The sequence below is a fragment of the Patella vulgata genome, chromosome 8 (assembly GCF_932274485.2).
Source record: "Patella vulgata chromosome 8, xgPatVulg1.2, whole genome shotgun sequence".
Taxonomy (NCBI): domain Eukaryota; kingdom Metazoa; phylum Mollusca; class Gastropoda; family Patellidae; genus Patella; species Patella vulgata.
In genome coordinates, this window is record NC_065886.2 from 11,204,799 (window position 1) to 11,231,352 (window position 26,554).

Consider the following 26,554-nt stretch of genomic DNA (forward strand, 5'->3'; position numbering starts at 1 on the left):
TCACATTCAACAAAATCATTGACACACAAATACTCTAATAGACCAAATAGTGAGGCTTATGTATATGGGAGTAGTTAGGCTATACAATATAATATGCTTTTATTACATCTAATATACATTATTTATTATTCTACATAAATTACATAAGTATTGCGTGCGAATGTCTAATTTTAATAATGTCGTTTCAAAAAGCTATTTAGAAAAAAAAAAGAAAAAAAAAGTATTAAATAACCTCGTTTTTTTGTCTTCTGTTATTCACAAACGCAAAATATTGCAGTTTAACGCCCATCTTGGCATGCCCATTGTCCGTAATATATATGTCATTGTGAACATGGTTATGCCAAGACGCTTAGCGCCAAATTATTAAGAAACGAGGGCATATGTCATGCGTAGAATGATTATCTGTATTATATATACATATTTACTATTATACAATAATATGGAAAAAAAACCGAAAAAAAAACACGGATATCAGTCGATTGGTATTTGATAAATCTTCAAGGCTCAGCGTCAAATTGACTGATAATCGTGTCTATACCAGACTCGTACGGTTATCCAATCTATTGGCCAAAATACCCTTTCTCTGAGTATCAAAATAATAGCAATCATCGACTTTTCATACACGAGAGATTAAATAAAAATAATAAGCCTATTATTGACTCCATGCGTTTGTTCACAACAAAATTATAATTTGTTTTTTTTTATATAATATATGCTTTGGCACTTGTGGAAATTAAATATTTTCATAATATTGCAATTATATATACATTTTCATTGAAGACTTAAATACAAATTAATTTCATTAAACAACATAGGGGCTTGATACAATAATATCTACGAAATTATAGCTACATTAATGATTTGATAACATTATTAATGTCAAGAACCCTCACTTCCATGTCAGCCGTGAGAACTTGTGAACACCCAGCCTTTCGAAAGCAAAGCTTGACACACTTTGATCCAGACACAATTTGAGTACAATCAGGTTTCATTGTTTTTGATTTTTTACTACACTGCCATCTAACATAACTTCTTTGAAGTTGGTGTTCTGAATAGGTGAATTTTTTTTACCAATAAAATTACCCGTTTTACATGTAGGGTTGTGGATTGTAATACTTTTAAAACCGGGCAGAGTTACGAGTTGATATCAAAAGAACTTTTACTAGACAACACAACTCGGCAAACCTCAGCCGATTCCAGTAGGCACTACCCTACATGTAGGGTACCGGAATCTGCCGAGCTTTGCTGAGTGTAGACAACGTGGTCCCCATAGAAACCTTTTGGATTTAAAGCGTAAGAGCATTTCATAGCAGAACTCGGTCCCATAGAAACTTGTTGGATTACAATGTAGTGTTTAAAATTGGAAAAAAAAGATGAACGGAACGACATTGTATATTCGAACCACGTATAGTTTATATAGGCCTAGGGCTACCAAGTACCATATGGGGAATGCTAATTGTAGGCCTGTTGGGAAGATTCGGGAATTCCCGGAGTCCACAATGGCCGCTTTATATGAATGAGTATTTTGGGGAGTACTAACCCTAACCGTAACTCTTTTAAGAGTCTTCTAAAAAGGGTTAGGGTTAGTATTCCCCAAAATATTCATTCATATAAAGCGGCCATTGTGGACTCCGGGAATTCCCGAATCTTCCCACCCGGCCTACAATTAAGATTTCCCTACAATAAAAAACACGAACTATCATATTAGATATAAAGGCGTAAACAAAGTTGCATAATATCGATGGTAACAGATTTAAACATTATTTTAATTAACGAACATAGCAAACCTGCCAAATTTCTTCTGATTTATTTTTCGAGTTTTGAAATGGCATTCGTACGAGTTAATTGACACACTTCCTGTCTTAAGATTACATAAGAAATTATTTCAAATTTCCACTCGGAGATAAGAATTCGTACATCCGTTAGACATGCTCAACTTTGTCATTGATAACTATCATAAATTAGTCTATAAGTGTATAAATCAGAATTGGGTATAAATAAGGCCAAACAAATAATGCCTGGGTTTACAGTTATTTGGCTTCCCAAAATAGGGTAGGTCGATCTGAAATCTTCTTTCTTTCTTTTTGTGAGGGTAAGATTAGATAGAAATAAGTGGACTTATAAATTAAACATATACAAGAGCTAAATCTGGCTATTGCAGGCCTTTCTTTGGGCCTTAAATGTTATCTAAATTATTAATTAAACATTGATTAACTTATCAAGAACATAATCAACTCTCGATGCCATCGTTAGCCTGCGACGTTTAGTGGATTTGAATATGTTTTGTGATGGATGAATTAACGTAAAAATGGATAATCGAATCGCTAATATCTCGTTTCAGAATGAGGCAATTTGACTGAAAATTTCAGTATATTCTGTTTTCATTATCAATATTTTAACTATTATAGCGAGAACTATCACCTGGGAAATGACGAAAAAACACTTTATAATTTCGTCGATTTTGGCTTTAAAACAATCAGGTCTGCCAGGTAGCCGTAAACACAGGTGTTTTTATGTTGGCCTAAGTAGTATATGTCTGATATACGAATATCCGAGTCAACGTTGGTAATGTTCATTTACTTCAATATATTTGCCCATGATGTAATTTTGGACCCTTGAAATCCCCGGATATACAATCCAAAAGTCAAAATTTTTGAATCAATTAAAGGCCTTTAAACGGAATTTAAACAGAATTTGGAATTTGTGCCTATTATTATTATTATTACAACATCTGACCATTTGACCAGATTACGATTACTATGTATACCATATACCATAAGATTATTGTATACGTATATATGAATATATAGATGTTAAATATTATATAAGATCACAGCATGGGGCTTTTATTATGCTGGAAAAATACTAGCATTATTCCTATTATATCATTATGGTTGACGTTTAAACAACGCACCATTAAATTTATCATCGGTGTTTCCAAAATTTAAACGAAAATTAAAGAGGCATTATCGCTTTAGAGATCTCCCCATATTTGGTAAGGTCCGACTAAAGAATTACATAGGACATATTAAAATTGCATTGTGGACAAAATTTGAGACGAAGCTGTGAATTCTGTCGTGGGATATTTAAGTTTTAAGATTCGTACATATTTAGATTCATTTTGTGGTTCAGTGATAATGCCCATTTAACTTTTCATTTGTAAGATTAAGGCAAAAGGACAGAAATATGCAAGTTGTATATTCCCTCTTATAAACAACGGTTTCTTTTACAAATAAACACTCGTTATTTCCAAAAAATAAATTTCTCGACATTCAAAATAATGACGCTGAACTTTTGTAAATCTAGGCTAAAATTAAAAAGTATACACGTCCTATTAGCTAATGTTACACTAATTAATTAATTAATAAATAAATAAATTATCAAGAAGGTAATCTGACTAATTATACAACTACATAGTATAAAACACGTGAACATATTATAATCAAATAAACAAACAAACAATTTACACAAACAGTATAAAAAGCACTATGACAAATCCATTTTGGGTCAATGGTCAGTCGGTTTGGGTAGGTTGGCCGGTCGGGGTGCGTGGAGGTAGACTTGTTATCCTCCTCCAGAGCCTTATGTATTATTATATTTGAGGCTTTGACCTGCTCTAATACGTCAGTCTTCTCGCTCCTACGTCACTCGTTTTCTGACTTGTATTGGAGTCAGAATAGGAATAAGCTTGACGTCTAGAATGAAGGTCAGAAATGTCCACAAGTCGAGTTCGACAGTACAAGGGTTTGGGAGTCAAGGTAGATAACTCTAACCCTTACCCAGAATTCCCGAGAGATGAATTTTCATTTTGGATATGACCCCCTCTAACCGACCTGATCACCCAAATCAGTCTGAACAAAGAAACACCATAAACAAACAATGTGACAAATGGATTTCAAAAATACAAAATGGAGAACTGTTCATTATTATTAGTATTAATGACATCATCATATAATTACGTCATGACACACATTCGTCGATGAAATTAACTGTTTCAGTAACAAGTTACATCAATAAGTTATTTCGTAAACGCAAATTAAAGCAAATTGTATCACAATGTACATCAAGTTTCTGAATATTTTTTTGTTAACATTTAAAACAAATATATAAAGCAGATACCTAGCATATTCTAAATTGGTATATGTAATCGAAAAATTATTAAAATATTATATCTTATAATTAGATTTTTCCCAACCTCTTTATTTTTCTGGGGGTGAGAAAAATTAACATTAGAAATTATTATATTATACATGTATTATGTTTGTAGATTGTGTAGTCTGTGGCCTATATTTAGATATTACCATATTAACATATCCAGGTTACATTTTATATGAGTATTTGGTTTAAGGTACTTTTATTTCAAAGTTATTTTTATTTCAAAGTTCCTTCTATTTCAAAGTTCCTTTTATTTCAAAGTTATTTTTATTTTAAATTGTTATTTTTTTTCTAAATTGTTAATTTTTTTTTCAAAGTTATTTTTATTTCAAAGTTCCTTCTATTTCAAAGTTCCTTCTATCTTAAAGTTACTTTTATTTTAAAGTTATTTTTATTTGAAAGTTACTTTTATTTCAAAATTACTTTTATTTTAAAGTTACTTTTCTTTCAAAGTTACTTTTATTTTAAAGTTATTTTATTTTAAAATTACTTTTATTTCAAAGTTACTTTTCTTTCAAAGATACTTTTATTTCAGAGTTACTTTTTTCTTAAAGCTACTTTTTTTTCTCAAAGTTACTTTTTTCTCAAAGTTACTTCTATTTCACAGTTACTTTTCTTTCATTTGTTGATATAGTCTAATATATATTGTTGTATATATACCAGTACATTTAGCACTGGCCGTTAAAGTTATCGTTTATATTCACTATAGACTGTAGAATATTGTGACATTTTTGAATCACACCAATATTAAACCATTTTCAAATTTTAAGAAACCAATTGAAAACTTTTCAAAATTGACATTAGTTATAAAATGAATATTTTTTTTTTTTTTTTTTTAAACAATATATGATTTAAAAATTGAAAGAGATTGGGGAACGGAAATATCCCCTATGACGTCTCTCCAACATTTGGGTTTTAAATCTTCGCAGGTTGCGGATTTTTTGTGAGTTTTAGTTTTGTTGCGTTTTTATCTGAATTGACTGGGTTGTATTTATGTACTGTTTATTCTACGTTTTGTTGATTATTTGACATCATTTTCTGTTACAGTTTCTTTCTATCCGGATATAACAGATACAGAGGGTCAATTTCCGGTCTATTCATGTGGCCTTGAGACAAATATTTGCCTATCATTATGACTGATAACTTTGTATAAGTTACTCAAACCGTCAGGAAATGCCATTTGTAGTCGCTAAATATCAAAGTAATGTGATGAGATAACTTCTAGATTGTGCCACAGTTTTTAATTAGACCAGTTTAACCTAAACGTCAGATGGCGCCATTCTATAATGTCTTAATTGCACGCAATACATAATGACCTTATTTTTCGTTTGACATGACGTTATTTCGTTCTACACATGCCGTTATTTAACGCTTGACCTGACGTCATGTCATTACATAATATTATATTATTTCAATTTTAGTCCATTTGCATTACAGTGTATTAAGTTTTCGCGTAAGAGAATATGAACAGAACAATCCTTTCCCTCTCTCACAATTGCCATGGCATTGATCAAATGTTACATTTTGCGAGAAGTAGATATGGTAGTGGTTTAAACTAAAATGTAATTATCATTCAATTCGAAACATACAACATTACATAAGTGAACGACTAATGGATTTCTAACGAAAGACCATAGATCAAGAACTATAGTGAAACCTGGGCAATCTGATCTCACAAAATGGTCAGTTTTGGCAAGTTTCTGTAGTTTGATATAATTAGTTTAGAACCGAGCAATTTTATTTGATTTTTCTTTCTTTTTTTTTTTGTTTCGTTTGACCAGGTTTCACGATAAAAAAAACATAACAACCAATAATTATAGCACTAAGGCGGTGGAACTATGGGTAGTAAAGATGGAAGGTAGCACGTTTTTAAGCATTCTGCTAAATTTTCATAGTTATTTCCATTACCGCCACAACCGCGGTAAACAAACGGTTCACACTCCTTTGATTCCATATTAAAATAGTATCTATTAAAGAAACCCCCACACATCCCTTCTCTTACTGGAAGGCTGCATTGTTCTGGTAAATGTTCTGAACTTTTATCCGCTGAAATAAAAGAAAAGAAATATTTTTTAAAAAATCCTCGTAATAATACAAGTAATTGTGTTATACGTTTTACAACAAATGAAATGAGCTTTAACATCCATTCGTTTTACATGAAATGAACCATTTGTTTTACATGAAATGAACCATTCGTTTTACATGAAATGAACCATTTGTTTTACATGAAATGAACCATTTGTTTTACATGAAATGAACCATTCGTTTTACATGAAATGAACCATTTGTTTTACATGAAATGAACCATTTGTTTTACATGAAATGAACCATTCGTTTTACATGAAATGAACCATTCGTTTTACATGAAATGAAATCAAATGGGGTTTTAACGTCCTACTGTTCTGCTCCGACTGGGTTAATGAAGACGGGCATATGCCATGCAGTGTGCTATGAGGGAATTTTGGCCGGGCAGCGGCACTATGGCCTACTCATATCGAATTTCAACTGCCAGGGGATCTTTTACGTGCACGCTAAGTTGTACACGGGACCTCGGTTTTTCATCCCATCCAAATGACTAGATAGCTGTTCTTGTCAGTTATCCGTTCTGCACCAAGGGGAAACCACGTCGGAAAATCCCGATGAACTTTCTCGAGCCACCGTGGCTCCCATTCGTTTTAAATACAACTGGGCTCGTGAAGACGGAAGTGAAATTTGTACACTCAGAGATTCTAAATAAAAACCTAATTTTATAAATTTGTTTCTACATATAATATATGGGAGAGCAATCTAATTCCAAACATTAATTTTTAAAAACTAAATCAAGAATGTCTTTCAAATTAGCGGTTAATGCATTTCAATAATCAAGGTAAATGAAATGAAATGAAATGGAGTTTAACGTCCTACTGTTCTGCTCCTAACCTGGGCTAATGAAGACGGGCATACGCCATACAGTGTGCTATGAGGGAAATTTTGCCCGGACAGCGGCACTACGGCCTACTCTTATATCGAATTCCAACTGCCAAGGGATTCTTTACGTGCACGCCAATGTGTACACGGGACCTCGGTTTTTCGTCCTATCCGAACGACTAGACAGCTTTCCTTGTCAGCTACTTATAATTTCTATAAGGGGCTGGGTGGTACCAATTGTTTTTAAATATAATACACGGGAGAGCAGTCTAATTCAAAACATTATTTTTTTAAAACTAAATCAAGGATGTCTTTCAAATTAGTGGTTAATGCATCTCAATAATCAAGGTACTTATATATTCTATAAGGGGGTGGGTGATACCAATTGTTTCAAACACTGTGGTCATCAGAAACGGATCATAGGTACAAGCCACCAACCACTTAACACAGCTTTTAACACATGTAATTCGCGGACTGTTCGTGCCTGTTACAGTCAAATACAGCCATCTAAAGATCAATTAGGTCCAATATATCACTGCTGTTTAGTTATTGATATGACAAACCCGTGCCAATTAAACACAGACATACCTCGACACCTTCCCATACATTAATAGAAAATATTATTATAATAATAATAATAATAATTCACCCTCGAATTTAGAAAGTAGTTAGGTGCGAAGGTATGTCGAATATTTATTCGCTCGGGATTCATATAGACAGGGCTGTTATTTATTTTATTTTATTTAATTATTTATCAATTAATTTAATTTAATTGAAACATGCATTATGCAATAGCTAAATCTACCTATAGCAGGCCTTTCTTTAGAGCTGAAATGTTATATAAACTATTAATTCGGCATTTATTAACATGAAAAGAACATAATCAGCTCTCGATGCCATCTTGTATGTCCGATTTTCATTGGATTTGAATCTGATTTGCAATTCAACGTTCTTTGATGATTAAACGTAAAAGTGGATAATCGAGACTTTGTTAACTATCGTGAAAGCGGTAGCAATGACAATCGAGGCAACAGTGATTTTAAAATAAGGTTAATTTAATTTTAATTTAATTTAATTTAATTTAATTTAATTTAATTTAATTTAATTTAATTTAATTTAATTTAATTTAATTTAATTTAATTTAATTTAATTTAATTAATAATTTAATTTAATTGCAATACCTTAATTTAATTTAATTTAATTTAATTTAATAATTTAATTTAATTGCAATACCTTTTCAATTCACTTGCCATCACTATTAAAACGAATACATTTATTTATTATTTTTCACTTTTTAAATTTTTTTATTTATTTATTTATTCAATTCAATTCACTGTTAAAACGATGGGCACAAGTAAGACTCCTTGCATTGTCATTACATTTGAATATTTTTTTATTTATCGAATCGCTAAAAATTTGTTGCCTTGAAGTAACGATACGTGTGATTTGCATCTTTCGGAAAATATCATCACGACTTAATCCACGCTAATATATTTATTTAACATTTAATTAACAATTTAAATATTGTAGTTTGCAGGAGATTCAATAGCGCATCATGCATCAAAAATCTACTAATTGTGATTCTAGTAAAGGGGGGTTGGATGACCGAATGGTTAGCGTGTGCGCGCTCCATAATAAGATCTGTCATTGAGTCAACTGGCGTGGTTTTGATCCCCCGGTTGTACGTGACAAGGAGTAGGGTCGCCTGTCCAACCTTCGGTTTCCTCCCATGCGCAAGAAAATTATTGAAATAAAATTGAACCATATGTTAGTCCCAAAATGACCTAGTTTGTGTCGAGTGGACATTACCCCCCTCCCCCTCTCTCTCTCTCTCTCTCTCTCTCTCTCTCTTTAATAAAAAAAGAACATTTGCAGTACATTTCTCCATAACAGTTCTGTTATTGTAACATTAGTTTTTTTGATTAAGGCCAACATATTCAGAAAAAAAAAAGTTACTTGAAAAATTTCAAGTTCATAAACAGAGGTTGGTTTTCATTCATAGATTTAATACATGTAGTAAACAGTTATAATAGTAATCTGACTCAACATATTTCTATATTCTATTTACACAGAAAAATGGTCAACGGAAGAAATTTTGATAGTATTACGGAAACCCAGATAAATTGTCGGGTATATATATAGGATGTTGGCAATTAAAATTTGAGGTAGGTTTGTGTTTCCAGAAATGATTTGCATCATATTAATTTAATATCTTCCCTGTTTTTTTAGAGAGAGAGAGAGAGAGAGAGAGCGATAGCGAGAGAGATGGGGTTTAAGGTCCAATCGACACAAACTAGGCCATTCCGGGACTAACATATGGTTCAGTTTTATTTTAATAACTAGCTTGCACATAGGGGTCTTTAGCAGTGGGAGGAAACCGGAGGACCCAGAGAAACCACGCCAGTTGACTCAATGACAGACCTTATGATTTCACCACTGTACGCGCAAACCATTCGTCAATGCCCCCCCCCCCCCACCCTATAATACTGTTGAACTCGGTTGAGTAAATAGTATAAATTGATAATAAGAAGGTACCCGTACACCCCGGTGTAATTCTGATAAAACACAGTCAGATCAGGTCAGATAAAAATATAGGTGATAACTGTGACAAAGTCTAGGCCTCTATCTCATAATAAAGATATCATCATATCAACTATATCATCCCAATATTTCTATATATTTTGTCAAATCATGAAAACAATCCCGCCTCTTTCATGTTCTATCACTAATAGTAAGTGCAAGAGGACTGCACTGCATGTAAACAAAACCGGAAAGACAACCAAGTGGACAGGACACAAACTACACTTACATTGCAATCAATAAAGTACAACAAATGTCATGACTGACAAACGCAATGGGCGATTTCTCCGATTTTCGACGAGGCACCTGTCAAGTCAATGTTTAGCACATGCGCATTGTATCATAAAGTCTGTCATTGAGCGAACTGGCGTGGTTTCGATTCCCGGGTTGTATGTGACAAAGAGTAGGGTCACCTGTCCAACCTCATGGGGTTTCCCCGGGTCCTCTGGTTTCGCCCACTTCTAAAGACCCACTTCTCTCTCTGATCCCACCCCTTCATGTCCACTGACTAATATCGTGACCGACTAATGAAATGGGCGTATTCATCGATTTTCAACGTGTGGTTCATCAATTGTCTGACGAACATATTATGATAATTATTGAATGCGATGAAGATTGTGGTGCTGTGCGGTGGCGTATTCGTTTAGTCTTCGTATTACAACTGGCAAGGGTCCCTCATAGCACACTGTATGGCGTATGCCCGTCTTCATTAGCCCAATTTAGGAGCAGAACAGTAGGACGTTAAACCCCATTTCATTTCATTTCATTTCACAACTGGCAAGGGATCATTCACGCGCACTGACAATTTGTAAATAACAGGGATTGCCCCGTTATCCAGGCTGATTGGAAAAAAATCATTCTCCACTGAAGTGAAGTAATTTTGCAAATTCCCGAACTGGAACATATGGCATGCTGCTAGAGCTAGGCGATATTTCGGTTTTTCGATATAAAACCGTCACAGAAATAAAAACCATCAAAAATACCGTCTTCAGAGAAAAAATATCGAAAAACCGAACCGATATCGCGGTTTTGATTTTTCTAGATGATATTGAACATAGTGATTATATCGTGATATTTTCAAAAAATATTGCGATATCTGTTTACAAGGATATATCGCCCAGCTCTCCATGCTGCTGTCGACCCAGTCAATGTACCCGGGCCCTTGTATAGCAAAAATTAACTATGTCCGATTTGTTTTCATGCAAACATAAATGATTACATCCCGAGCATTTCTAATTAGCAATAGACATCCTACAAAGTGTCATTAAGATATGCCCCGGAAACAGAATTAGGACGGAAGGACGGGTGGGGACAATTTCAACATCAATCGGCGCGGGATATAATACATTGCATAATTGAATTAAGAACAGATATATGACGTAGCTAATGACTGTCACAATGGAAAGTTAAATTTCAAACAGAATACGTAGCTAATGAATGTCACAATGGAAAGTTTCAAAGCTAAACTTGCGTCATGGGTTTTATGAAGTTTTTGTTTCGATATCCTTATACAACATAGATTTATTAATTACAAATTGGTATTTGCCGCCAAATAGTTGTGTCCACGCGCGTCCAAACTTATAAGCACGTTCAGCTTAAATCTAGCACGTTTGTTTATGTCATCAATCTATTATTGGCTGGGCGGAAGTCGAATCAAAGGCGTTTTCGTTTTTTATTTCCTGACAGTCAACTCAAAGGAGCTAGACGTCTGCGGCCAAGAATGGTCATCTACTGTCCAATATTCTTTCAAAAGGTCAAAGCCCATTGATCGTTCAAAATTGTGGATTTGTTGTTCGACATCAGACATATTAAATGCTATTTTTGGAGATTCGTACTATATGTACTTCTACATTGTTTTGGACACGTATGGGAGTGATCTCCCGTGGTACCGTTATATCAGAATCGGGTCAAGTTTGACGTCACACATACAAGGAAACAGAAAAGCGGTCAAGGCTGTGTCTTTGGACAATGACAATTCGCTGTATCACACGCGTTTATTTGACGACAATTTGATTAAACGTGATTTTCTGAGTTTTTATTTTTATTTTAGTCCCTCGATTGGATCATATTTATTCAGGTCACAGCTTTCATTCACCAATTTTTGTTTCAAGATTTTCAAATGCTTCCTGTAAATGTTGAATTAAAATGTTTCTAAAGGAATCGGCCAACGATTCGTTATTGAAATGAATGGGAGCACTTACGCATAAATGCATTTTTTTCTGAATACATCGTTGACTTCAATAGTCCACAGCTCAGGGTTGGGTTTTTTGACGTAAAAAGGGAATATTTCACATGCCAGTGTAACACCCTTTTTACACGTGCGGCAGCATAGAAAAATAATTGCAAAAAGTATTATCCTTTTTGCAAAGAGGCACAAGTGATTTGTTCCTTTATCTTATGATGTCTCCACATCTAAGACTTTAGAAGTCATTTGCGTAATGTAAATAAGTATGACCTAACGCTTGCTTTTATTCTTCAGTGCTTTGAAAACAAAATTACGATAGATTAACGCAAGAGTTTGTCCTAGGTAGTCGTTAAAAATCTTAAAAATGAAGTGTCTTGCGCGTAGGGTAATAAATATATGACTCGGAGGTCTATTATTAAGAATTTGCCCGAATTTATCGATGAACAGAACGAAATGACCTACTTTGTGTCGAATGGACGTTAAACCCCATTTCTCTCTCTCTCTCTCCCCCCACCCTATAGTAGAATTTATCGATATGTAAATAAATAAAAACTTACGAACTGTGTCTCGTTTTTGATAATATTTCAATCCCATCACGCCATATTTCGGTATATCGTCTGCTGTAGCTGGTTCAGCAGCATAATTATAGGCGGGAAGATCTCGTACATCAAACATCTTCTCATTTTGTCTCTCTGAAATACAAGATGGATGGATTGAAATAATGAAAAAAAAAGCAACCAAACAGCGTATATCGCAATGAAAGAGCCATGGTGGCTCAGTGACAGTGGGTGAAAACGTTGGCTTGCTAACCTAACGCCTAGCTCATAACCTGAGGTTGGTCGCCGGGGAAACATTGCTCACGAGGTCAAACACTTTGAATTGCACATGACGTTAGAATGTTTGGACCAAACCCCAATTTTTGGACCACCTTAACCCTAACTCAACCCTAACCCTAATCCTAACCCTAGCACGTGGTGTTAGTGTCGCTAAAAATAAACCATCATCTCGTTTATCAACGCGAGATTTCGTCAATTCACCATGGCCGGTATTGTGAGGAATGTCTCCCTTGTGCAAAATTTCACAACCTGTCGTACGTGTTTTGACACGCACGGGTGTTTGGTAGCTCGCAGACCAGCAGCAAGAAACCGGGTGAAAATTTTATATGTGCAGGACCAAACGTCTACAGCCCGTCTGCGATCTTCTACGGTGCCGAACACACGCATGTGACGCGTAAGTCTCACGCGCGGGTTTACTAAAAATTACTAAAAGAATCAATCAATGAGTCATAATCAAATTAGATTCCCTTCATGGTAGTATTTTGTCTTTAGCCATAGGTGGCCGTGTGGTAGTGAAATAAAATGAGATGGGTTTAATGCTCCCCATTCCTTGGTTATGAAGACGGACATACGCCAATGCAGTGTGAGGGACATTTTGCATGTAAAATTGTCCTCTTAGCACACTGTATGGCGTATGTCCGTCTTCATTAGCCCGGTTGGTGCAGAAAAGAAGGACTTTAAAACCCATTTCATTTATGTATTATAACCATATTTAAAGGCACATTCATATTAGTGAAAAAAAAACAGTTTGGTGTGATTTAAATGTATAGCTACATAGAACGTATGCAGAATTTGAGAAAAAAAAACTGGCGCAGTGTCTAGGAGGCGGAAACGCAGCTAACCGGGGAAAAATTCCCACACAGCGGCAAAGCACAACGCATGGCGTATGTCCGTCTTCAATAGTCCGGTTGGTGCAGAAAAGTAGGACGTTAAACTCCATTTAAATTTATTTCCAGAGTCATACAAAGCTAAAGCAATGTTCTCTTGTAGTTCTTATGAGTTTCTAAATTCCTAATATCGTACGTAAAGATTAAGCAACCATGTTTAAATTCGATTAACATATGTTTAAAAGTGTGTATTCAAATTTGTTTTAGTTTTTTTTAGAGTAAATATAGACTTAGTCGATGATTCGAAGAATTGAAAAACAAAAATGTGAAGAAGAAAAAAAAAGAAAGTACAAATGTTGAAGTTGTACAACACCATGTAACACATCCGACTATCACGTCACACCTAGCGCTGACATTTTGACGAACATGGCCGTGTTTGACATGAACTGTGTCGTCAAGACACCAATAAAAATATACACTGTTTACACCGTGTCTCTGAGTTTCAAAACATCTCGACTAGTGACAAAAATAGTTCCCCTAAAATAGTGACGACATGTCGTTTCTGCCGGCCACATATGACACGGTGCCGATAATAGTCAGCTTTTTCAAACATCAAGTGGACTCCCGCACACGATTTGTCGCCTAGCAACAAATATCAAATCCTCCAATCAATATTTACTTTAGCAACACATTCCCTAGCAACGCACGATCAGATGTCAATCAGGTGTAATTTACATTCTGATTGGGTAATATGTTTTTTTCTTCTCGATACACTGACCAATACAATAAATTACGTTATAAATAAATTCTGAATCAACTTTCAAAAATGATACATATATATTACTATCTTCAGAAAACGGAATGTGGTTTATTAACGTCCTACTTTTCTGAACAATGGGGTTTAACGGCATGCTTTTCTGCACCAATCGGGGACAATGAAGACGGTCCTTTATTAGCTAGTGCGTGCTGAATAAGTTAGCGTGCGTCTGAGTACCTATACGGCATATATCTGGGCCCGATATTTCGACTTCCAAAGCCAATAATTTTATTACCCTCCGACTACCCCCTTTAAAGGCTCAATACCACTCTTGTTGTGACTGAATAATGTGCCCGAATCTTTATTCTGGTCAACAAATTGTACTATTTTAGAATATTTCAATTAATTGATGATACAAATTTCATCTTAACACACCTTATTTAAAAATTTTGAAAAATTCAACATAATGGTTTGAAACGTCTAACGTAAACCTTTTCAAATGAAACTTCAATTTAAAAATATTTTCGAACCCTCTGGACAAGTAAAATAGGATGTAATGGATAATTTACACAACAGGTAGGACACTTAAACATCTAGTACTTAGATAGAGATATTATTTTTTTTTCTGGAGCTTTCAAGCCAGCAAGAGTGTTATTGTCCCTTTAAACGAGTTTCCAAAAATATCATAATCCGGATGTAATTTAAATCTTAAAAAACTCGTAACACTCGATGTCGCACCCCATATATTTTTGTTGTTGTACCTGTTTATCGGAAGTAACGTTTTCCGGACTACCGGAAGTAACGTATTCCGGACTATTGGAGATGTGGAGCCAACACGAGCTACAAACAAAGTAAACACAGCAGGTATAGTCTACGGTCTATTTAAACAACCAGCAAAAATAATTTCACTAAACTAGAACTATTGATACTCAGAGCAAATCGAACTTAAAGATACATTATGGGAGATTAGATAAAGAGCTGGAAGTTTTCACTATAATAGTTAAAAACTAGATAATGTAAAGGTGATTTGCTGAAAATTTCAGTTAAATTGATCCAATCTGAACCGAGAATTTAGCGATTGAATTTTGGGCCTAGCCTCGATCATCATTACTAAAGTCGATACGATAAAATACATAGCCTCGATTATCCAGTTCTTGATTTAATCATGAATAAGCGTAGAGCAGCAGATTGGATCCTAATCCAGTAAATATCAAAGGCTAGCGATGACATCGAGAGTTGATTATGGTCTGGATAAGTTCATTAAAGTCTATTTAATAATTTAGATAACATTTCAGGCTTAAAGAAAGACATGCAATAGGCAGATTTAGCTCTTGCATAATGTATGATTAAGTTCGGTCTTTGGCACATTTGACCTATTTCCCCAAATTGGGGCCCGCACTAGAAAGGGGTCCCACAGCTCAACAACTTAAATAATTTCCAGGCAAACTGGCAACAGTAAAACTCCCATTAATACTTTAACTGTATACATGTATTAATTACTAATTGTGAAATAAAGCATAGTTGACCTTAAATATGAATGAATATAGGTCTGGTTAAAGTTATTCATATCCTGCTATGTATTCATATCTTGTAACTTCGATCCTCCCAAATTGGGCCCCGCATTTTCTACAACCGGCCCGAACTCTTGTTGGCTTTTCACATGGTACCATGTCTGTCGGTCTGCGAACACGTGTGCTATTGTAAATCACTGGCCAGATGACACACGTATGTGGATCTGATTTCAACCCGTCACCACTGCCTCCAAAGATTCGGGTATTTTTGCATAAAGATGATTTGGAATTTAAAGATAAACTGTTTCAAGTGAGTCGCCGTTGTTCTTTTGCTTAAGATACAAAGTTACGTTAGAATCTAATTCGACGGTGTTGGTTTGGAATTAGGGTAGCGGGGTGCTCAAGTGGGGTGAAGGGAGGATTCAATCGTGTTCCATATAAAAGTAAAAAAAAACGCAAAAGATATAACAAAACATTGTCAATGAGAAGGGTAAATGGCATTTTATGTTGATGTATTGGAGTGACGGTAGGGTGTACATTTTCACATCGCCTCGTTCGGCTCCAACCAATGGAGTCCATACTGAATGCACCCACGGCACCCACCCACCACCCATGATGAGGTGTTTTTTGACAAGATATGAATTGAAACCAACCTCTACAAAACCGGTGACCAGCTGGATCCCAGATTCCCATTTTATGAAAAGGATTTGGTACAGCTTGACACGTCATTATTGATGGCCCAACTAAATAGTATCCAGGGTTACATCGCACGTGCACAGTAGAGCCTAAACTATAATCTGTTCCATCTATAAAACCATTTACTGGTATCACTGGAACCATACACTTAATGTCTGAAAAGAGAAAAATAAAAATATAATGTCACACACAACGCCAGTATAAGGTAAGGTTGCCCAAAATACGACCAACGTATAGGTGTTCCTTTTGGACAGGCCATTAGAACGAATCCTCACATTTCAAAATCATAGTGACCCTTCGAAGAACGGAATGTTCCATTCTCAAATCACGCTAACCCTTAGAACGGATCGTTCCATTCTCAAATCACAGTAACGTATGGTTCCGTTTCCAAATCAGGCTAACCTTTAGAACAAATCATTCCATTTCCATATCACGCTAACCCTTAGAAAGGGTCGTTTAATTCTCAAATCACAGTATCCCTTAGAACAAATTGTTCCATTCTTAAATCACAGTAACGCTTAGAACAAATTGTTCCATTCTTAAATCAGAGTAACCCTGTCAGTGTATATTGTTTACCTTGTCTTGTGTACTTGTTTAGATGTGGTGCGGTCCCACCTCCCCAATTACTATTAGGACAGACTGTTCATTTCCCAAATCACAGTAACCCACAATTTTTAAGGTGTCGGTTGGAAGGGAATCCCGACATTTAGGATGTGAGATAATAACAACATGGCGTTGGACCGAAGGGACGTTTAACGCACGCGCTGTAGATCAGTCGTTTCCGACCTTAAGATTGGCAATACCCGTCCTTGAAATTGGTAATAGTTTTTCTTGAAATTGGTTATACCCGTACTTGAAATTGGTAATAATGTTCTTTGAAAATGTTAATACTTTCTGTGAAATTGTTAATAATTTAGCATGACGTTAATCCCCAATTCATTCATTCATTTTTCCTTGAAATAGTTAATACTTTTCTTTGAAATTCCTTGAAATTGTTAATACTTTTCCTTGAAATTGTTAATACGTTTCATTGAAATTATTAATGTTATATTGAAATTATTAGTATCCTTCCATTAAATTGTTTATAAGTTAGTAGGATGTTAAACACCAGTGTCATTCATTCACTCATTCATAATAGGTTTCCTTGAAATTAATACTTTTCCCTTGAAGAAATTTTGAATACATTTTCTTGAAGAACTTTTGAATACCTTTTCTTGAAGTAATTTTTAATACTTTTTCATCATTAAATTGTGAACATTTTTTCTTGGGGGAAATTGTTAATACTTTTCCATGATGTAAATTGTTAATACTTTTCCATGAGGAAATTGTTAATACTTTTCCTTGAAATTAATACCTTTCCTTGAAATTGTTAATACATTTAGTAAGACTAAGACGTTAAACCCTATTTTATTCAATTAGTCGTTGTTAAAATTCCCTTAACATAGTCAAGGCCTTTCCTTGAAAGAATAATCAGTAATGTAGAACGAATGTAAATGGAGATCTAAGTATAAAAATTCTGCCATGTATCGACATAAGATCTGAATGATAGCCTAATAATTCGTGACGACATAACACTTGCAGTTATAAAGGGCTATGGTATTTATTAAAGGGCGCAGTTCAATGTGTACCTATGTATTATAGATACAGGTAGCGTATTGCGTCGGCTTGTATAGTAATATAAACTCAGGGTATATTAATAGGTAGGTATACACCAGGTATTTAAGGTGGGGTTAAAGAAACAAGGTAGAATTTCACATTATAACCTGCATATAGATGACGGTAGTCCAGAACATCTAGTCTTTAATATATATATAGATAACTCAAGGTACAATTTTTATGGATACACAATTACTGAGTTTAATACTAAGCGACGTTTCGACGAGGATACTCTCGTCTTTATGAAGCAAATGATACGGGTATGTGAATAGTAGGCAAATATATACAGAATATGCAGCAAAAATAACAATCAAATACAATTAAAACTTCATCGCATTTAAAAATGTCAAATTGTTGCAAACTCTAATATACTAGCCCTCTGATTGCACAATCTGGTTCATTAACCTGGTAGCCACATCTCCATATTGATGACGTGTATCTTTTTAAGATGACGGTAACTCAGAACACCTAGCCTTTAATTTGACGTTTTGATTCTGTGGGGTTTAACGCCCTATTTAAAAGCATGAGCGCTAAAGTACTGTGCAACTACGAACGAGTATAACGTCATCAGCATCATCTTGGAATTGTGAAGTCATATCGATGCCCAATTGTCCAATTAATGTTATGTCGATCGTACAACAAGATGACTAGTGTTTGGACCACAATTCCTGCTTCAACATATACTAAGGGCGAAAAATCAAAATTTTAAAAATGGCAAATGTACTAATGGCAAATGTACTAGAGCATTTGCCTAATATTGTTTTTTGTTTCTTGAATATGTTTTCTTGCATAGTAGGTATTTACTGACAAAACGTAGAGACCGTAAACCCAGCATTAGAGATGTACTTTGTACTAATCTAACACAGATGTGTTAAATACTGCCAAACTTTATTACACTGGGGTGAAGATGTCATCAAACGGTCTTATGCTTGTCAGTGATACGACCAGAACAGTGTCCGGATAATCGCGACAAAGGCGTTGCACGAGGTAGGGCAGGCCGCGCCAATCGTCATTGGTTACGGATTCATGAATGAAATTGGTTTTTATTTGTGTAAATCCTGTGTACACACGTGGAGCGACTAATACAAGAAGACAGAGTGGTTAAAACACAACTGTAGCCAGTCACCGTTCTTTTGTCAATTCAATACAGCTAACTAACGTGTATTTGTCGTATAAACACGGTATATGAAACACTCTTGTCAGAACACTGTGAGTTTAAATCGACAGTGACAGTGCTTGTCAAGGATTAGATAGAGTTTTGGGGGACAACGATGAGATAAAATGAGGGAAATGTTTCGTTTCCGCCTAATCTTCGTCGATTTTCAGAGAGAGAGAAATGGGGTTTAACGTCCAATCGACGTCATTTCGGGACTAACATATGGTTCAATTTTATTTCAATAATTCGCTTCAATTTAGCAGTGGGGGAAACCGGAGGACCCGGGGAAAACCCACGAGGTTGGACAGGTGACCCTACTCCTTGTCGCGTACAACCGGGGAATTGAAATCACGCCAGTTGACTCAATGACCGACCCTTTGATACAGAGCGCACGAGCTAGCCTGGAGGTCTGACAAGGACAGCTGCCTAGTCCTTCGGATGAGACGAAAAACCGAGGTCCCGTGTATACATTAGAATGCACGTAAAAGATCCCTTGGCAGTTGGAATTCGATATAAGAGTAGGCGATAGTGCCGCTGCCCGGGCCAAATTTCCCTCATAGCACACTGTATGGCGTATGCCCGTCTTCATTAGCCCAGCATAGGAGCAGAACAGTAGGACGTTAAACCCCATTTCATTTCATTTAATTTCATTTCAGAGCGCACGAGCTAATCATTCGGCCATCCAACCCTCCGTCGAGTTTGGTTGTATCAACGGGTCTATTTTCCATCTTGCTGCAAGTTGTGCAAAGTTCACTGTTTTCTTTCTGTCATTAAATGTCAATTCATTATTGCATACTACATATTTAATTAATTTATAATAGTTTCTTTTTCAATTTGTTTTTTCCATTTATTTGTTTATTTACCTTGCCTATATTCATTGTATTGGATTGTATTGGAATTGCTCAATTGATGCTTTTATCAATACCTGGTTATAATATTATGACATGTAATGTGGCAAGTTGAGTCGGGACATGTAGGCTATAATGTAACCTAAATGTATACATAAGTGGATTTCGTTTCATTTTTTTCGAAAATATTGTACAGATAAAAGAGGAGGAATTACAGGGGTAATACATTGGAAAGCTTCTTCAAGAACTAAAGCATAAACTATATAAACGAGCTTATAAAAAGGAAAAGTTTGTATAAAGACGTTTCGTTTGCACAACTGGGTTATGACACCAATTTTGAACATTTTAACTCAATTCGAAGGAGTGTGACGGACAGACAGACAAACAGACGACGGACGAACCCATTTTAATAGTCCCCTGCTTTCTTCGAAAGGCGGGGGACAATAAGCATACACACCAATTTTGAACATTTTAACTCAATTCGAAGGAGAGTTATTGTGTTCCAAAGTCTCAGCAAATCAAATTGCTTATCGCTCTGCTTAATCTGAGCAGAAAATGCTCATTATCGATCTTAGTCAAGGTATTACTGTAATGAAACTATACACCAAGTTTCATCACTCTCACTTAATTAGAACTAAAGTTATAGTGTCCCAAAGCATCAACCAATCAAATTGTTTATCTACTTAATTAGAACTAAAGTTATAGTGTCCCAAAGCATCAACCAATCAAATTGTTTATCTCTGCTTACCCTAAGCGGAACGGACAGACAAACAGACAGACGGACGAACCCATTTTAATAGTTCCCTGCTTTCTTCGAAAGGCGGGGGACAATAAGCATGAACATTTACTCAATTCGAAGATCAACCAATCAAATTGTTTATCTCTGCTTACCATAAGCGGAACGGACAGACAGACAAACAGACAGACGGACGAACCCATTTTAATAGTTCCCTGCTTTCTTCGAAAGGCGGGGGACAATCAAAGTAGGAGAGTTATTGTTTTCCAAAGTCTCGACCAATCAAATTGCGTATCGCTCTGCTTACCCTGAGCAGAAAATGCTCATTATCAAACTTAGTCAAGGTATTACTGTAATGAAACTATACACCAAGTTTCATCAATCTCACTTAATTAGAACTAAAGTTATCGTGTCCCAAAGCATCAACCAATCAAATTGCTTATCTCTGCTTACCCTAAGCGGAAAATGCTCATCTTCGAACTCCATCAAGGCATTGACCTAATCAACACATACACCAAGTTTGAACATTCTAGTTCAATTAGGAAGAGAGTTATCGTGCCCCAAAGTATCAACCAATCAAATTGCTTATCTCTGCTTACCCTAAGCGGAAAATGCTCATCTTCGAACTCCATCAAGGCATTGACCTAATAAACACATACACCAAGTTTGAACATTCTAGCTCAATTAGGAAGAGAGTTATTGTGTCCCAAAAAGTGTGACGGACAGACAGACGGACAGACAGACAGACGGACGAACCCATTTTAATAGTCCCCTGCTTTCTTCGAAAGGCGGGGGACAAAAACACGTATGAGGTTCACTATCGAAAATTTCAGATACATTAACTGGAAGTAGAGATAAATGAAAATAAAATTTTCCGCCCTACATTTCAAACTTCATAACTTTTGTATCCTTCCGTCTCAAAATCATGAATATTCACCAAAACCTGGGAAGAATTGTATATTCGAACCCTTTTCTTCAATCCCACACCAAAAGGTCAACAAAGATTGCCATGCAAAGGGGCCAGGGGAGAGAAAGACTGAAAATAGCTTTGGCCCCTGTTTCCTTTGATGATGGCGTAGTAGTTCAGCTCTGAACGTAGGTCTCAATACACCCGCCCCGTAAAAGTTGCCCAGTAAAATTGACTGGGGTTCGAAAGTTTTTCGACAAGGATACAAATAGGGCTGAACTAACGGCGTAGGAACGATAGTTGAGCTGTGGGTGACGGCGTAGGAATAATTGGTGAGCTGTGTCCATTTCGTCTTTATCCACGCTAATTCTGGACATATTTCACACGAAGATGATAAGACCCTTTATATAAGCTAGCCTTTTAAACCCCGCATAGATAAACGTCTACACCTAATCCTACTGGAGGTAATTTGTACGTTAAGCCTCCACTACTGGTAGCTACGAGCCTCGAATAGCCTTGATGTAAAGAAAGTCACCTCAGTAGTCACCTCAGTTAAATATTCTATGACGAAGACAGGGACCGCGGTGTTTGTGTTGTTAGGATACCAAATTTAAAACCAAAACAATCTGATTAAAACACAGATCCAAGTGTAGTAAAGACAAGTAAAACGACATTTTGAACTATAAAAAAAAGAAACGAAATAGGATCTGTGTTTAAATCTGATTGAAAACAATATGTTGATTAGATTTCAGACTTCAAGCCCGGTTGGTTATTGTCAGGGAAAGGTGTGTTTAGTCGTTCGTATGGGACAGAAAAAACACCGAGCTTGTGTGTACAAATCAGTAGTAAAAGAGACCCATGTCAAATAAGCACAAACACTGTTCAGCCACCACCCCACCCCTCCCCTTACAAGGTGAATCTCCCAAAGTACTATACTTTGTTAACACGGGGGTCGAATCCCCGAACTCCTGGTTAGCGGATCAGTCACTGTGGCCTCAAAATTTACGTGAAACAGCATCCCGACGGGACAAAACTTACGAAACGTGGTGACTGACATTTAAAGTCCTAACCCGAAGATTTTCACCGAAAACACTAACAGTGCTTCGTGAATCTGTGCTTCATTTTGAGAAGAATTTATGCTACTTTCATTAGATAAAATTGAAAATTTAATGTTTATTTGGTCATTTTGTGTCTATGAAAGATATAAAATGGATTACAAAATAGTAAACTAATTTTCTGAAATGTATGAAAGACGGGCAAACGCCACGTGCTATAAGGAAAGTTTTGCCCGGACAGGGGCGTCTTCCTCTGCCAAGGGTTCTATTACGTGCACGCCAACGTGTACACGGGACCTCGGTTTTTCCTTCCTTCTAGAAACTGTTGCTTGCCCCAGCACTCCAGCCTGTAGGATATGTTTTTATTTGTTCATTACAAAATGGCACCCGAAACAATAGGGTACGCGACTCGTGTACTGATTATAAAATGTAAATTGTGTTTTAGATATTGGATATTAGGATTCTATAGTTTGGCCAATATTGAATTCTAATTCATGTTTTTAATTTCGAATATTATGGAAAATATTGAGTTAGAGACTTAGCCCTTTAAATTTGGTATAGAGTCGTCTGAAATTGGGTTTAATATCTCATTTCTGGTCGTAGCAAGGAAGTGAAATGGGGTTCAATGTCCTACCTTTTGGGTCGGTACAAGGATTTCGTCACCCTATTATATCAAATATCATATTTTACCAGTCACGTTTACTGGGTTAAATTCCTTTAAGTTTGTTTATGCAACAGGTGTGTAATCTAATTTACATGTGATTATGATCATTAAAGATACATTCCCACGACAGTATTTATCGGGGAGTTATTTCCAATCAAAGTATGATAAATTTGTTTGAACGCAGAGAAACTCAATCTTACTAGAAAAATACTGGATTCCCTAAAACTCCCATGGGGCGCTCACAGGACATAAGGGTGTCGCTAACTGGCAGACTGCCTCCTCGAGTGATCTAATGGCTAACTATTGAGAGTCTTAAACGTTCAGTAAACTCTGAGATGAAACGGCGGAAAAAGAAGTTGGTAGAGGATGATGTAAGAATTTGTGAATAAACAGGGACGAACGACAAATACAAGCTGAAAATGATAAGTCACGTGATAAACAAGACTTTTAAAATAGATTATTGAATTATGGGGTAGTTTTCTTGAAATTAAAACGTTTGAGGGAGACTTGAAGCTACCACAGTTGGCACGAGGGAAGGTATCTTTAATATCCTTATGAATGAATTTCTGGGAATCGTTGTGATAGATAACCTAAATGTTGTATCCAAAACAATGCCATGGATACAGTTCATCAGAATTAGAAAATTTTGAGAACCTGGTCAATCATGACTATAACATTGGGTCAGTACATCGGGACAAGCAGGGAGGTGACAGGTGTACTGTGGTGGGAGGTGGATGTGCACAATATTGGTCGAAAAAGCTGGGAGGTAACAGGTGTAGTTTGGTGGCGATTTGGGAGTTGAGGCGTAGACTATTGATCAAAAAAGTAACTCTTTATTACATACTAGACGTTAATTAATTCAAACGGAAAAATAATTTCGACCTGTAGGTCATGACAATTATTTCTGATTGACAACGATGAAGGAGAGGTTAAAACATGTAGGGTGGCCTTTAAAATCTACCCTGTTGATAATATTTACCCAAGTATCTTATTTCAATTTTAATATCCAATTCTAATATCCAATTCAATGCATCGATTGCATCATAAACATGGGAACTGAAATCAAATTAAATGGGGTTTAACTTCTATTGAGGAACGCTCTCAGCCATGACAACCAGATTTGAAACATATCGAGTAGTTCTTCTCGGTTCATTCTCAGCCATGGCAATCAGGTTTGAAACATATCGAGTAGTTCTCCTCGGTTTATTCGTGACATTCTAGGCGAGAAATTAGTTTCTAACCCCTCTACGATCGGGCTAATGCTACGCTCCCACTATCAGGAGTATTCTTGGTGATCCTATCAGGTCTTATCATATATTGTGGCCAGTCATCGCAATCGTATCGAAACGTATCTGTACGTACCAGAACGTGGACTCAATAAGGACAATCCTATCATAACGCAACGCACGACAGTGGGAATCTAGCATAAGACGAGAAATTAGTTCCTGGCCACTCGGCAACCACGGCTTGTTTTTTAAAGATGGTGGCGTGGAGAAGATTTAGAATCAACTTCACCCAGGTGTATTGTCTTACAAAAAATACCTTCTGTTGTAAACAAACATTTCAACGTATCATAGATTTAATGTTTACTTCAAGTGTTTTTATACAATGAGTGAAGTGTGTTATACAGAATATTTATATGAAATGAAATGGGGTTTAACGTCCTACTTATCTGCACCGCCATTGACTAATGAAAATGGTCATACGCCAGCCATGCAGTGTGCCATGGGGACAATTTTGCCCGGACAGCGGCGATACGACCTACTCTTATTGTCGGTGACCTAGAACAGAAGACCTGGTAAGGAACATGGTGTAGTTCTTAGGATGGGACAAAAAAAACTAGGTTGGTTGTACGCATTGGCATTGAGAGTTATAATCCTACGAAGAGTAGCTCGTAGCGCCCACTGTCCGCCCGTCTTCAGTAGCCTGGTTGGTGCAACAAAAGTAGTACACTTAATACTGTTTGAATGGCATTTAGTAATAGAACACATTAAGCTAAACACAACAGTTCTATGGATAATAATTACTGTATTTAGTCGGAGCTGTTTTTACAGTGATTCTCTTGTCGTTTTCAAGTACAATACTGATACAGTATTATACACTTAACCCCATTTCATTTCATACGTATATTATAAAATTGTTCGAAGCTCTCAACCAGTCATGGATGAACTTCAAAGATGTTTACCAATAAGGATAACATGTGTCAATATAAAATATTTTGCTATCTTTTTCCGAAACAAAAACTCATGCTTGTGTGTTTTATTAATCATTCGGCCATCCTACCCCCCCCCCCCCTTCAGAGTTACATATAATTAGAACATATAGTTACGTGACAAAAAAATCAAGAAAAGAAAGATTACCGCAACTAACCGGAGAAAGACCCTCAACAAAATTTGCTATAACAGACTTCCTGCGATAACATCTGTCATTAAAATAATTGTGATTTGTTATCTATATTAAAATTTCGTAATTGACTTAAAAATATACAATTTTAAAATGTATTTTATAAAGTCCGTGTAACTTTGGATTTTACATACGACTGAGTTTTTGAAATCTGCTGTCAGGAGAATAGATGAAGGGGTGAGATTACACTATAAAATTACCTTTGTAATTCTGACGCTCTTATGGGAAATTATCTCTAAATGGATTTTATCCCACTAATTTATGGAAAATTTTCAACTCAAATTTAAACTAATATGATTTGAAAATCTCAATTATGGAAAAATTCTATTGTGGTTTTGTCTATTTTGGACAAAAGCGCCATATCTGATTTTTCACGGATGACGTATATTAAACTATTGTAGGCTTTAGTTTATAACCCAATAAAATAATTTCATGCTGAGTGGTCCGATTTTAAAGTCCCATAACCGTATCTGTTTGTGGGTAATAACATAATATCACCGGGATCGAACCGGAGACCTCCCTGGTTAGCGAGCCAGCTTCTTGTTAATAAGAAGGGGTTTAGCTTTATGTGTTCTTTATACATTAATAGAAGTAAAGATAAAACTAAAAAACGCTAGAACCTACAGTATGTGTTTGAAGGTAGTAATAAAGTCATGCAGAAGGGTCCAATTTTAA

General features: G+C 35.9%; 1 protein-coding gene across 1 annotated transcript in view; it reads right to left on the bottom strand.

Moving 5' to 3' along the window:
- Positions 1-4,715: 4,715 nt before the first annotated feature.
- LOC126831007 (uncharacterized) overlaps positions 4,716-26,554 on the bottom strand; it is a 42,037-nt gene continuing 20,198 nt past the window's right edge. Inside the window, exons 2-4 of the mRNA XM_050561632.2 lie at positions 16,412-16,609; positions 12,385-12,519; positions 4,716-6,201 (exon numbers count right to left, since the gene is read on the bottom strand). Of these exons, the coding sequence (XP_050417589.1) occupies positions 5,978-6,201; positions 12,385-12,519; positions 16,412-16,609 (557 nt within the window). The 3' untranslated portion in view covers positions 4,716-5,977. The remainder of the gene's footprint in view (positions 6,202-12,384; positions 12,520-16,411; positions 16,610-26,554) is intronic.